The following is a 13,601-nucleotide window of genomic DNA, read 5'->3' as shown; positions in this document are numbered from 1 at the left end:
ACAGGAGCAGTCATTACCGGGCTAAAAAAATAACGACACCGAGTAATTCTTAATGTGTCATGCACCCCATGAAGTGAAAATAAGAAGTCAAGTAAGGAAGGACGTATCTTTGAGACGATCCGAAATAGGAAACGAGAGAGAGCTCTTTAAAGGAGATGTCCCTGAAGGAGCAACCTGGTTCGGCCCACACACTGACCCCGGCTCTGGTATGAGCTAAGAAAACACTCCGCGGAGAAGCCAAGTGAGGAGGTTCTCAGTGTGAAAACAATGACAATATCAGAACAGGAAACAAGCCAGGGATTGGAGACTGCTTTGATGTTTATGAGCGCTACACTACACACACCATTTGTCACTGCGGTCTGGACAACACGCTCATCTTGGTTACCCGGCAATTTAGAAAATCTATGTTTAAAGATTCTGCATTAATGGAAAAGCCCCCAATTAAATAGATGGGTTTTGCAACTAATACGAATAACAGCGGGGAAGGAAGTGATTTTTTTTTTTCAGATGGCTCCAGTCCAAGGCTTAATATGACTCTACTGTTTGCACTACAGCAACTGCAGTGACACAAGACAGATCTAATCTGTTATGATTAACATTCCAGCGAGCTTATCTCCTGCACACTCTCCATGGCAAATGTGGTTTAAAGTAAGGTGCTGGTCAGATAAACTGCGATAAGGGACAAGGGTAGTTTAGCAGAGTCAGATTACCATGGGGGCCCAGTTCCCAGACAGCCACTAAGGTTACTGGGAGAAACGCTCAGGCTAATTGCACCTTTTTTGTTACCGCAAGTGCGGTAATTAGTCTGGGATGCATCGGTGCTTCGTGGACAGTTATGTTGGTTCTTCCTGCTGGCAAAGGTCCGAGAATGGTGAAAGAGCAGGATATGGCAGTGTTAAGATGTTGGCGATGTTCTTAAATAGGTGTTAAAAAATAGAATAGAAATTGCATAAATGAAGTTCACTATATGTTTCGTGTATAATCGAGAGCTTTAAACTGGATGCGACCAGGTATGTGTTTGAAAATGCCACTGGAGAAATATTGCCACCCTGTGGAAATACAGAATAACAGTTAATAAGTCTAGTTCATTTTAGTTAAAACTTATAAGTGGACATATTTATATGTAATCATTTGTTTGATCAAGTGTTCAGTCAGTTGTCAGTCTCATCAATCTTACAGATAAGCACGTATTATTTGTGATACGAGCACGTCAGTGTGCTTCTGTACAGCTTGTCTGCATTATATTGACTTTATGTGATATCATTTTTGCAGCCTGTGCCACGAAAAAGGCAAAAAGCAGTGGGGTTGCATCATGTCTTAACCGCCTCCTCTTCTCAAGCGCTTATTATCTGTCATATGAACAGTGCTTCTGGTGGAGCTATTATCTTACATGCCACTAAACGCCAGGACTGTGGTAGATCGTAATTATACCACAGGAACAAAAATAGGACAGCTTAATTCAACTTGTTTGTTGTTCTCTGTAGTGGGTAGTGTTGTGGGAGATTATGCACTCATTGCAAAGACATTCATAAAGAGCATCGCCAAGACGCGGAGCAGTGACACGCTGAGCTCACACTCCATCCAAATGAGGTCACAGTCCAGATGAGCTCACGCACCATTCAAATGAGGTCACAACCCGACAGTCCGAAAGGAAGAGTTTATTATCAGGACTTTATTGTGCTACCCTGAGGAATATCTTAAAAAAAAAAACAGTGAATAATGTAAAGGAAGATATGAAAGCATGCAAGTTTTCAAATTCATGAATATTCAAATATACGCCACACATTTCACACTTCTGTAGTTTTCCCTAAACACCTTGTGTTGATTCCTTACTGGCTTACTCGTCTATTTATGATAAACTAATATAGAAGGAAATAAGTACATGAATCCAGACACATTTGCCAGCAGTCTCCATAGTTAGAGGAACAGGAGTGGGAATCCACAAGCTTACTGAAATTCAGTATTCAGTTATTGCTCAAAAGGTGTATATCAAGATGTATCGGATCTGGACTCAGTGGTAACATTAATCTGCAATGGCTCCATAGTCCATAATACAGATTATTTATAAGAACTAACACATTCCAACATGCAATACTGCGCTGCTAAAAGCTGAAGACATCACAGAAAAAGAGAAGATGAGAAAAACCTCTGCAGGTGTATGTATGCCCAGAGTGTCTGAACAAACCTCACCAACCAGTGATGCAAAGAGACCATCGGGCTGATTGACTGAGTATCGGCATTCAGCCATGTGGAGGATCCTTGTCCCAGTTCCAAAGGTCTGAGCAGTTCTCATGCTTCTGTGGATTCTGCAGACCAGGTGGTGATCGTGAACAGCACCTCGGCCCTGCGGAGGACCGGGGGGGGTTCACTCCAGCAGGACTCCAGACCTCCTCAGCATCAATTCAGGCAGGAGTTCCAGTGACACTGTAGGAACTGTCCAGAAAGCGAGAGGCTGCAATCAGTGAAACAACCTTCACAGTTTTTTTGCTCTGAAAAGCCAGTCCCATGAGGAGGGAGGCACTCACAGTGACCCTTCACCCATTAGCGAAGCTGTAGCCGGAAGCTCACCTCGCTAGTTCACAGTACACAGAGGAAATATGTAAATTTGACTGTAAATATGTAAATTTGTAAGATGGTACTGTACATTGTGTACATACATACATCCACATATCCATATATACATTGTACATTGTGTATATAAACATATACATATATTGTACATACATTGTTATATATATTTTTGTGTGTGTATAGGTAGATAGATAGATAGATAGATAGATAGATAGATAGATAGATAGATAGATAGATAGATAGATAGATAGATAGATAGATAGATAGATATTTCCTTATGTACCCCTGTTTTTTTCCCTCAGTTTGGACAGAGCACTCTCAAATGATTTCACTGCAGGTTATACTGTGTATGACTATGTATGTGACAAATAAACCAAACTTGAAAAAGCACACAAGTGAACAGATGGACAGAGGAGACCGATCCACAACATTCCCGATCAATTCCATGAATGTCATTTTGACTGCTTGCTTTTTGCTTTTTCACTTAACTTTTTTTGGTTGCCTTTAGTGCGTCCGTCAAGTCGTCTATCTGGCAATAAAAAGGTCGAAACATCCAGAATGTATAACATTGTATTTTTGAAAAAATGTATAAAGTGAATTTTATTGTAACATATGATAATTCAGGACATTCAGGAAAGTCGTGGATATAAGTCATCGTGGATATAAGTCACCGATATAAGTCACTGTGACAGCAGAGGTTTCTGAGGCTTGCTGTGATAAAGTGAGACTAAGCAGTCAGTCTGCAGTAATCACAGCATTCATTATCTCTGCTCTCACTGTGGAAGAGCTCAGCTAGAGAGGGAGATGGATATGAGATGGAGAGGGAGATGGAGACAAGATGGAGAGGGAGATGGAGATGAGATGGAGATGAGATGGAGATGGAGATGAGATGGAGAAGAGATGGAGAGGGAGAGGGAGATGAAGACGAGAGGGAGATGGAGAGGGAGATGGAGATGAAATGGAGATGAGATGGAGATGGAGAGGTAGAGGAAGATGGAGATGAGATGGAGATGGAGAGGGAGATGGAAATGAGATGGAAATAGAGAGGTAGATGGAGATGGAGATGAGATGGAGAGGCAGATGGAGATGAGATGGAGATGGAGATGAAGATGGAGATGAGATGAGATGGAGATGGAGATCGAGATGGAGATGAGATGGGATGGAGAGGGAGATGGAGATGAGATGAGATGGAGATGAGATGGAGAGGGAGAAGAAGGCTCATAGCCCGCTGCAGTCTCCACTTACATGGTAGCATTTGGCTCACCGCAAAACTCATTCCTTCTTCCTTCCTAATGACATATTTTCTGTTTTTTTCTTCTGTGCCTCATTAAACAAAAGACAAGTGTTTATGTTAGCACAATGTGAAGGAGAGGCAACAGGGTCCTAAATCCTAAATCCTAAATCCTAAATCTGTCATGTATTCAAGGACTTCTAAGTACTCATGATACATGATTGCATGAGTACATGATAGCCCAGAAAACTGTCAGTATTTGTTCGGTATTTGCTGAATTCTTTCTCAGTGTGTGGAGAGTCATTTTGAGGTCAGGCAGAACTTAGTCCATCATGATGATACTATTCCCACGCTAAGGCCGGATGAAGCATCAGAGGAGGGTGCACCTCAGACATGGCCTCATCGATCTGCTTCAGCTCTTCATAGTGGTCTCTCGAGTCCCGCAGGGGCTGAACCACGATCTCCTCAATCTGTGGGAAGAGCTGGACACACACACATACACACACACACACACACACACACACGACATATGCATGGTTAAAGGAGACTTTTCAATGTTACGTACTTAACTTTATGCATTTAATGTAGCATATACTCTCACACGCATGCAAAGGATTATGTATTATGCTGGCATTTAATTTGACTGCCAAACATGACAGATCATCGTCTTTCCCACTCTCCGGTTTGTTGTGCCACAGCTGGCATGGCGTTAACAGCCCTCTGCAAGGCCATGGTCCTTACCTTCATGACCGTTTCAAACATGGGGATAAGGACGAACTTGATGAAGCCAATCTGGGCAGTGGGCTTGGTCACTTTGTCTCTGTCCATAAAGGGAGCGACGGGCAGACCCTCTGACTTCTCTCGGTCACTCTGAGCAGAAACACACATGCCCCTGACACCCACTGCACTAGCTCAGCCTAGGAGCCCAGAGTGAGGGGAGCACCAGAGAATGGGAAATGCTAACCTGCATGAAGTATTCCTCCAACAGGCAGTCCACCCACGGCTCGGCCACTTCTGTGGGTCGGACTTCGTTGGAAATGTCACAGCACTTAATCAGGACCATCTTCAGCTGCACACACACACACACATCAACAGAGACACAAAGAGAGCTTTCAGACTAAGTCTTCATGGCACACCAGCTCCACTGCAATAAAGCAGGCAGAAGACTGCTCTGTTTCCTGAGCCACATGACTGCGTGACACAGTGTACGTACACAAGTCACATGCTCCTCGTTGGTGAAGTCAAAGTTGTCAACTCTGTGCTTGAAGGAGTTCAGGATCTCTCTGTGGCGGGCCATATCTGTAGCCAGAATCAGCGTAATGATTGCCTGCAGATGGGAAGTTAAGCATGTATAATTCAGTTCTGTAGTATTGTCCACCTCTGATCTCCTCTAACAAAGCAATGTCTCAGTGTTGGACTCAGAGCTATTTCAGTGTGGGCCCGTGTGAACTAATTCCAAGCTCAAAATGCAAAGACTGCATGTGTGGACTGGCCTGCCGTATTTGTTTAAAGGCCTCAGCGTCCACATTGGCAAAGATATTGCACTCGGGCAGCGCGAGGATCTGGAAGGCAACGGCACAGTGGTGGTTCTCCAAAGGAGAGATGTCATTGTAGCGCACCGCTAGTTCTGTGCGGGCATTTATCTGATACCTTTAAGGAAAAAATCAGAGTTTAATTAACAAACATGCAGCGTACAGTAACAGGTTACATTTGCAACAGCAGCTGGACTCGTACGTGTTGTTGTATCCAGGGTGATCCAGGTCGTGGCATATTGCAGCTGTCATTAACATGCCCAGATCTGTCAGTGTGAGCTTGTCCTGTGGACCAATGCCACCCATGCATGCACACAAACACACATACACACAAATGCACATGCTGGGACCATGTGTTTAACTCACATGCAGCTATCAGAGCTCCTGTGACCTCTACCAGAACCTCTGTGAGCTCTATTCTGTAAGTGAGGTTCCATAAGTGATCTTACTCACGGAACTCACTCGCAGAAGCTCTGTTAGAACTAGCTGAGCTTCCATAAGTCTTCTATATGAGCTTCAATGAGTTCTATCTGGGATTCTGTAGGTGAGATCTATCTGAGCTTCAGTGAGATCTATCAGAGCTTCTGTAGGTGAGTTCTATCAGAGCATCTGAGCTTCAGTGATGTCTATCTGAGCTTCTGTAGGTGAGATCTATCAGAGCTTCACTGAGATCTGTCAGAGCTCAGAGATCTATCTGAGCTTCTGTAGGTGAGTTATATCAGAGCTTCTGTAGGTGAGATCTATCTGAGCTTCAGTGAGATCTATCTGAGCTTCTGTAGGTGAGTTCTATCAGAGCTTCAGTGAGATCTATCTGAGCTTCTGTAGGTGTGTTCTATCAGAGCTTCTTTAGGTAAGCTCTATCAGAGCTTCTGTAGGTGAGATCTATCTGAGCTTTTGTAGGTGACATCTAGCAGAGCTTCAGTGATATCTATCAGAGCTTCTGTAGGTGAGATCTATCTGAGATACTGCAGGTGAGTTCTATCAGAGCTTCTGAAGGTCAGATCTATCTGAACTTCTGTAGGTGAGATCTATCAGAGCTTCAGTGAGCTCTATCAGAGATTCTGTAGGTGAGATCTATCAGATGTTCTATAGGTGAGATCTATCTGAGCTTCTCTAGGTGAGATCTTTCTGAGCTTTTGTAAGTGAGATCTATCTGAGTTTATGTAGGTAAGATCTATCAGAGCTTCTGTAGGTGAGATATATCTGAGCTTCTATAGGTAAGATCTATCAGAGCTTCTGTAGGTCAGATCTATCAGTGCTTCAGTGAGCTCTATCAGAGCTTCTGTAGGTGAGTTTCTCACCTGAAGGTTGCACAGGTGGATCATGCCATACATCATCTGACTAACACAGAAGCAATGGCGGAAGTTATGGAAGGGGTTGCTACGGTAATTCTCCTGAATGGCAAGCTGGAAAGAAATGAATGATGAAATCAGAATGATGTTTGTACAACACCCACACATTTAAGCCATAAGCCCAAACACAAGCCAAAAAACAAAAACTTCAAATTCAAATTCAAATTAAAATCACGCGGTTCTAATTGCGTGTCGGTGTTGGGACATTAAAGCATTAGACAGCGAGAGTTTGGCAAACATACACTGAAGGATGGTCAGTAGTCTGGAAAACTAAATGGACTTTTTTACAATCAGATATGATCTGCAGCTCGACCGGTTCGAAAACAGCCAAAACTAAATTTTCCTCTATTTTAGGTTAGTAGACCGAAGGCATCCCCAATCTTAAATGGTCAGCAGTGGGTGACATAAGGCACTCTTTCAAGGTACTCAGCAACAGTGCGTGGCATAAAACCGTGAAAGCCGCATCGCACCTGGGGGCACCACAGTTAAAAGCCGCCGGGACAAAGTCTGGTTTTGAACCCTTTTTATCTTAAAACAGCGCTTGCGCTTCCAGCTACCCTGACCTGCTTTCATCGCAAACGCACATGTAACCCGTTATTTTCCTCATATCAGACAGACACATAAAGACACGTCCACTTTCCCACAACGGGGTTTTGACCACGAAGATCACTAAAATATTTATTCCCCAATTACTAACTAAATACAGCTAATTTATTTATTTTTCTCATGAGGAAAAACAATTCTGTTGTGATTATGAAATTTGAATCATGCATGGAAAATTATATAATAAAAATAAATTAAATAAGTAATATCCAAATTATGTAAATATTGATTTTATGCTCATCATAGTGAACAGCAATAATAATCATCATCATCATCAGTGCCATATATATCATCATCAGTGCCATATCTATTATCATCAGTGCCATATATATCATCATCAGTGACATATATTTTGGCTTGGATATTATATGTGGCAAGCTTAACCACACCTGGTGATCATGTGACCCAACCTCTTTTTGTAATTGCCTCGGATTAGTGCCTCTGCCGCGGGTCATGAAAATACCGAACGACACTCCTGCTCCGCCCACATGTGCCTGCGCTGTGGTCTCATGTCTTACTTCTGTGCTGGCGCTGTGCCCACAGTCTTACCAGCCAGCGTTTGAGAGTGATGGGATTAATGGTGAACTCCTTCACCAGGCCTAGGTCATGGTACATGTACTCCAGACAGCTCAGCATCTGAAACACACATGGCGAAATCACACCACGGCATGCCAACGCCACACGCAGCGCGTCGTATGCCAGGACTCATCACACGTCTAAATATTTACGTTCCACTGAGGCCAACTCACTTCGTTGTGCTCCCAGTGCCAGACATCAAAGGTCGGTTTCTTCAGAGCTTCAATCGTCTCCTGAGACAGTGTGTACTGAGGACATGGAAAAATGGGTGTGAAGACGTATTTTCTTTCTTCCCTTAGGCTGAATGTAATTCATTCGAAACATGTTGCTGAGAGTTAAAGCACCTTTGGATAGTCAGGCACGTCACGCCTAGGGGTTAATTTCTTTCCATCATCCGAGAAGTTGTACTTACATGGGCAATTCACTCTAAAAAGGAAGACGAGCTTAGTCACTGAGATAAAGTAGATTTCAACTGAATCTCGAAGGATCCCCAGTGGACTGGTGAAAATCACCCCAGATAATCTGTCTGTCGCGTCTGGCTTGGTTTGAATGAATTCCAGTAGTTCTTATGGTCTACTTTATTTACTTGCCTTCCTCCCCTAGACGTCATTTCATCTCTTAGCTTCTTCATGTCGTTCTTACACTTCTCAATCTCCACAACCTTCACACCTTCTACTGCGAAGAATCCTGGCATCACAACTTGCTTGACATCACAATAACTATCACCAGAAATCACATACTCACAGTAAGCAGAGTTAAACATGAGCTACGCCCAGAATACATACGCTCCACTCTCTTCTCCAGTGTAGCCAGCCTGTTTGCTACTTCCGTTTTCAGTTCGTCAATCTTGAAGGCCCTGGAGAGTAAAAGAGTGATTTCAGGCAGGCAGCGGAGGCCGTGGAGGCAGCGTGTGAGTGGCGAGAGAAGCGACTTCCTGTCGCTGGGAAAGCAAACACGTCTGGCACCTGCTGAACTGCTCTGCCACCTGTGATATCACGTTCTGGAACATGTCTTCCTTCTCTGTGGAGGGAAGCAAACAGGCTGTAAATCACAGCAAGGCCTCTGAATACAAATGTGTGAGGGAACAGCCAAGCAGAGCTATAAATGTCATCGGTAAAGAGAATCACAATAACTGAGCATAACTGAGGGCTGATACCTCCCAGCTGTCTGTCGGACACCGGGATGACTTTGTACAGTGAACTGCACAGGGGGAAGGACGTGAAAGAATATTACCAACTCAGTTTCACAATCCAAAAGTAAAAGAAGGGATGGTATAGTGACAGTGTGATGTAGTTATCTGGTGATCTGGTTAACCTGGCAGAGTTTGTAGGCATGGTAGGATCTATAGACAGCAGAGACCCCTCAGGGTCCATCAGCATTATAGCTGTGTTTCTGTGGAGAGACACGGGACCTTTCAGAGATTTAGTGAGCAGAGATTTACAGACTTGTGCCTTAAAATTACAACAGGTAGTTATGTAATAATACAGCTGGCTGACCTGGGGATGTTGGATGAGGAACACAGCAATTCTTTAATGTCACATGGGCTACAGTGACGACTGAACAGGACCTACAGATAATGACAAAAAGCAATAATTCAGCACCTCATTTTCATTTTCATTAGTCACTATATATGGGGTCACTACAAGAGAACCTGTATGCATTTCTGTAAGCTCATGTATCCACAGCTGTTTTGTGGAATATTTTGCTGACATTTCCCACAGTCACTGTGTGCCAGGGAGAATGAGAGCTCTGTGCAGAGTCCTGTGGACGTGTAAGTGGACCCCTCCCTTCGTGGCAGTCATGTGACCCTCGGTTCAGTCCTCAGGGACACACAAAGTAGGAGGTGCTGATACTGGAGGTCTAATGTGAGCACGCTAGTGGCAGGTGTTGCCATGGTGTACTATGGCAGTGGCACCTGTGACACAGGCCGTCTCAGGTGTTATTATTAATCTCAGCCCATTCCTGTTCCTGGGCTGCTCTTGAGTGCCCTGATGTAACTGTGTTCTGTCTGCTTGGTGAATTGTGTGATAGAAATCAACACTATTACACTGCTGTTTTTCGGTGGGCCTAACAGAGGTCATACAGTGCGTTCCATTATTAAATATGTTATAGTCTCCTCGTAACGTGTCCTGCAGGCTGAGTGTAGGTCATGGCCCGACACAACAGAGTTAGATGGACTCAGACCCGGGAAAGCTGCACACACACCAACACAGGTCATACTGTATCTTCCACGCTCCACTTTGGTTATATCATCTCAGGTTCAGCTCCCTGGAAAAATACCTCCAGGCTCCATCATGCTGAAAGCTTGAGTCAGGCCTATGTTTTTATCCATTATGGATAATCTAGGATTATTTTAGATTACGCTGAACATGACAGTGCTGATTCACAGCCACAGTTAGAAATGGATGAGATGGCTGTTTACGCACCATTATTAGATTATTAGATCATACAAAACATCTCACAAATCATTCTTGAAGCCACAATAGAGTAGGTAGTGTAAGAGAGAACATGGAAGGGAGAAAGAATGCATAGAGGGGTAAGAGAACAGATGGAGGGGTGAGAGAACACATAGAGGGGTAAGAGAACAGAGAGAGGGGTGAGAGAACACATAGAGGGGTAAGAGAACACATGGAGGGGTGCCCTGCCCACCTTCTGTACTTTGCCTTCCACATCCAGGTAGATGGTTCTGGGGGCATAGGATGAAGAGCTGGAGCCCATGTCAGCGTTGCTGAATTGGTGAGCTGACGCTACGAACCCTGAGAGCCTCTCTGCCCCTGTGGAGACAGCCTGACCCAAGGCAAACTGACATGGGGTCAGACCCTCCGAGAAGATGAGAAAGCCCCACACAGAACATCTGCACATGACTAGATGAGCAGACCAATAAGATCAGTCACTCGCTCTCATACAACAGTCACTGCATCCAATCTGATATGGAAATGTACAGATTAAATCCTTCTGAGGAGGGTGAGTTGGTCTGAAATACCTGCGATATCATTACCGTAAATTCATGCAGAAGGAAAGATAAATATGGTCATTTCAAACAATATTATTAAAATTATTCATTAAAATATTTCTATTTAAATTAAATCAGTACAAATCAGTTCCTTTGTCTTGTTGCCGCCCAATTAAATCCATTATCCAGAAAATAATTCACACCCCAAATCACCTAATTCATGCAAAAACCAAAACTGTCCCAAATAAAGATGCACACGTCTGTATGACTAGACAGGGTCATCTCCGTGCTAATTTGGAGTAGGATGTTGAGGGACTATTCTTACGCCCTTACCAGAGGTGTGTTTGCTGTGCTGCTCCCCTGTCGGCTCGGCTTCCTGGGTGCTGTGAAGGCAGTCAAACAGGGCAAGTGAAATGGGGAACCTTCTGGTATTGGAGGATGCTGGAGTGTTATTGAATACAGTTATTATGCTCCACAGTTGCCAGGTGATGGTTACCACGGTGAGAAAGCAGGTTGCTCAGTCCTTCATGGATGTCTTCAGTTGTGAATGCGGTCAATTTTTATACGTGGAATCAGGAACGATGTCACCTGATTCAAGTTTCTTTGTGCTGGGCATTTTGGTTTAGTTTGAATATATTGACAGCATTATTTAATCAGGGAGGCTCAGATGAAATTAAGATGGTACTTTAATTAAAAAAATCTCCTTTTTAAAATATAATCATTCATATACTTAAAAAACCCACAGACATGTGTGAGAGCAGGTCTGGACAAGGGTGAAATAAAATCACACAGGGAAAACATTCCTAGCATAATGAGTTCTCTCTTACAGACATGCCATTCCACTGGTTCACAGCTTAATAAATAGAGTCATGCACTGTATGTTAGATTTATTTTCATATTAGTTTCAACACACAGAGTTCTGCATTGTTTAACGTGTGTATGTACAACAGGGTGAAATGAATTAGACTGGTATTGCTCATCTCCTACCCAATTTCCCAGACACCAAACAACAGCTGTGCCCATTGGATCTCACTGGGTTAAGAAGAGGACCAGCTGTGCTCACTGGATCAAGGGGACCAGGTATGTTCATTGCAACCACTGCAGCCTTGTATGGAAACCTACTCTTTAAACCCATTTCCTAGCAGAATTATTCAGACAGGCTCCCCAAAGCTAGAAACCACACTCACACTCTCTTCCTCCCCACATTACCTCCCAGGGATGCAAGGTCATTATGGAGTCCTCGTGAACATGGGCTCTGATCATTAATGCCACAGGCAAGCGTGAGCCTGCCTCCCAATCCCTCATCCAACGAGCCACTTCCCTGAGGGAGCAGGCGCCTCCATTCACAGAGCCTACACCACACCTGGAACATAGAAAGAAACTGTAGGCCTGGTACCGAGGGGCTTACTACTGGTGAACCAAGACCCCTGCCTGGATAGGACTGACAAATCAGACCTTGGCCAATAACGCAAGTCATGGCTTTGAGGATAAAATCTGTAGTCTCCCCACAAACCATTTGCCTAATAAAGTTGTTAGTTGCTGTGTATTGGTATTGGATGGGGGACTGGAGTTTTATAGCAACTACACATGGGCAGAGACCTGAGAAGATGACTCTGAACACTGTATACCTTATCTGTGAATGATGACTCTGAACACTGTATACCTTAACTATGAATGATGACTCTGAACACTGTATACCTTATCTATGAATGATGACTCTGAACACTGTATACCTTAACTATGAATGATGACTCTGAACACTGTATACCTTATCTATGAATGATGACTCTGAACACTGTATACCTTATCTATGAATGATGACTCTGAACACTGTATACCTTAACTATGAATGATGACTCTGAACACTGTATACCTTATCTGTGAATGATGACTCTGAACACTGTATACCTTATCTGTGAATGATGACTCTGAACACTGTATACCTTATCTATGAATGATGACTCTGAACACTGTATACCTTATCTGTGAATGATGACTCTGAACACTGTATACCTTAACTATGAATGATGACTCTGAACACTGTATACCTTATCTGTGAATGATGACTCTGAACACTGTATACCTTATCTATGAATGATGACTCTGAACACTGTATACCTTATCTGTGAATGATGACTCTGAACACTGTATACCTTATCTGTGAATGATGATTTTGAGTGTTCTGGGACACATCATAGTCAGATGTAGGTGAGTTACAACAATAAAGGCTTAATATCATTAATACGCTAAAATAAAAGTGTCATAACTACACTAAAAATCTTTAGTCTTTGATTTTGATCTTTTGCTACAATTTAAAAAAAATCTGCTTTCAACTCCACTAACTACTTGTATCTAACAATAGTTTATTTGGTGAATTCATAAAATCTGAATATTTTAGGTCTGAATGAACTGAGAGAGTAACTACCAATAATTAAAAACTTGAGTTAACACTTTACCTTATAGATCAGGTTATATTGTAAATGTAGGTTTTACTTTTACTCACTTTTCATTTTATTTAAGCACAGTATGCTTTTTGTGTATGCAGGACTTTCTCCTATTTCTGCTTTTGCTCAACCTCATTTAATTAGTTTTAATTGACATTTACATTTATCCAAAGCAACTTAGAATTATGACTGAACACAACTTGAGCAATTGAGGGTTAAGAGTCTTACTCAGGGGCCCAACAGTGGCAACTTGGCGTTGGTGGTGCTTGAACCAGCAATCTTCTGTCACTTTAGGACCAGGACTGAGAAAACACACAATTCAATTTGGCTGCAGCTGAC

General features: G+C 43.0%; 1 protein-coding gene across 1 annotated transcript; it reads right to left on the bottom strand.

Annotated features, from left to right (window-relative positions):
- Nucleotides 1–1,668: 1,668 nt before the first annotated feature.
- Nucleotides 1,669–10,759, bottom strand: pde9ac (phosphodiesterase 9ac). Its single transcript, XM_081700065.1, has 19 exons — nt 10,515–10,759; nt 9,362–9,432; nt 9,180–9,257; nt 9,022–9,065; nt 8,831–8,885; nt 8,651–8,721; nt 8,452–8,540; nt 8,210–8,308; nt 8,039–8,113; nt 7,839–7,925; nt 6,636–6,740; nt 5,537–5,619; nt 5,296–5,452; nt 5,016–5,129; nt 4,767–4,871; nt 4,544–4,672; nt 4,189–4,284; nt 3,817–3,888; nt 1,669–2,433 (listed from the first exon to the last, which is right to left on the bottom strand). Exons 1-18 carry the CDS (start codon nt 10,725–10,727, stop codon nt 3,844–3,846), a joined length of 1,716 nt encoding a protein of 571 aa, XP_081556191.1. The 5' UTR covers nt 10,728–10,759; the 3' UTR covers nt 1,669–2,433; nt 3,817–3,843.
- Between the last annotated feature and the right edge of the window lie 2,842 nt (nt 10,760–13,601).

The sequence above is a fragment of the Electrophorus electricus genome, chromosome 17, assembly GCF_041902795.1.
Source record: "Electrophorus electricus isolate QZ-2024a chromosome 17, ASM4190279v1, whole genome shotgun sequence".
NCBI lineage: Eukaryota > Metazoa > Chordata > Actinopteri > Gymnotiformes > Gymnotidae > Electrophorus > Electrophorus electricus.
The sequence above is the reverse complement of the archived record's forward strand: the minus strand, read 5'-3'. Positions and strand labels throughout refer to the sequence as shown.

What these genes read in the sequence shown, in the direction of transcription:
- pde9ac (XM_081700065.1), bottom strand. Translation starts at nt 10,727, where the DNA reads ATGTGCAGATGTTCTGTGTGGGGCTTTCTCATCTTCTCGGAGGGTCTG. An exon ending in TCCACCTGTGCAACCTTCAG is followed by an intron (nt 5,620 to 6,635) that starts GTGAGAAACTCA and finishes ATTGGTCCACAG; the next exon opens with GACAAGCTCACACTGACAGA. An exon ending in CACCCTGGATACAACAACAC is followed by an intron (nt 5,453 to 5,536) that starts GTACGAGTCCAG and finishes TTTTCCTTAAAG; the next exon opens with GTATCAGATAAATGCCCGCA.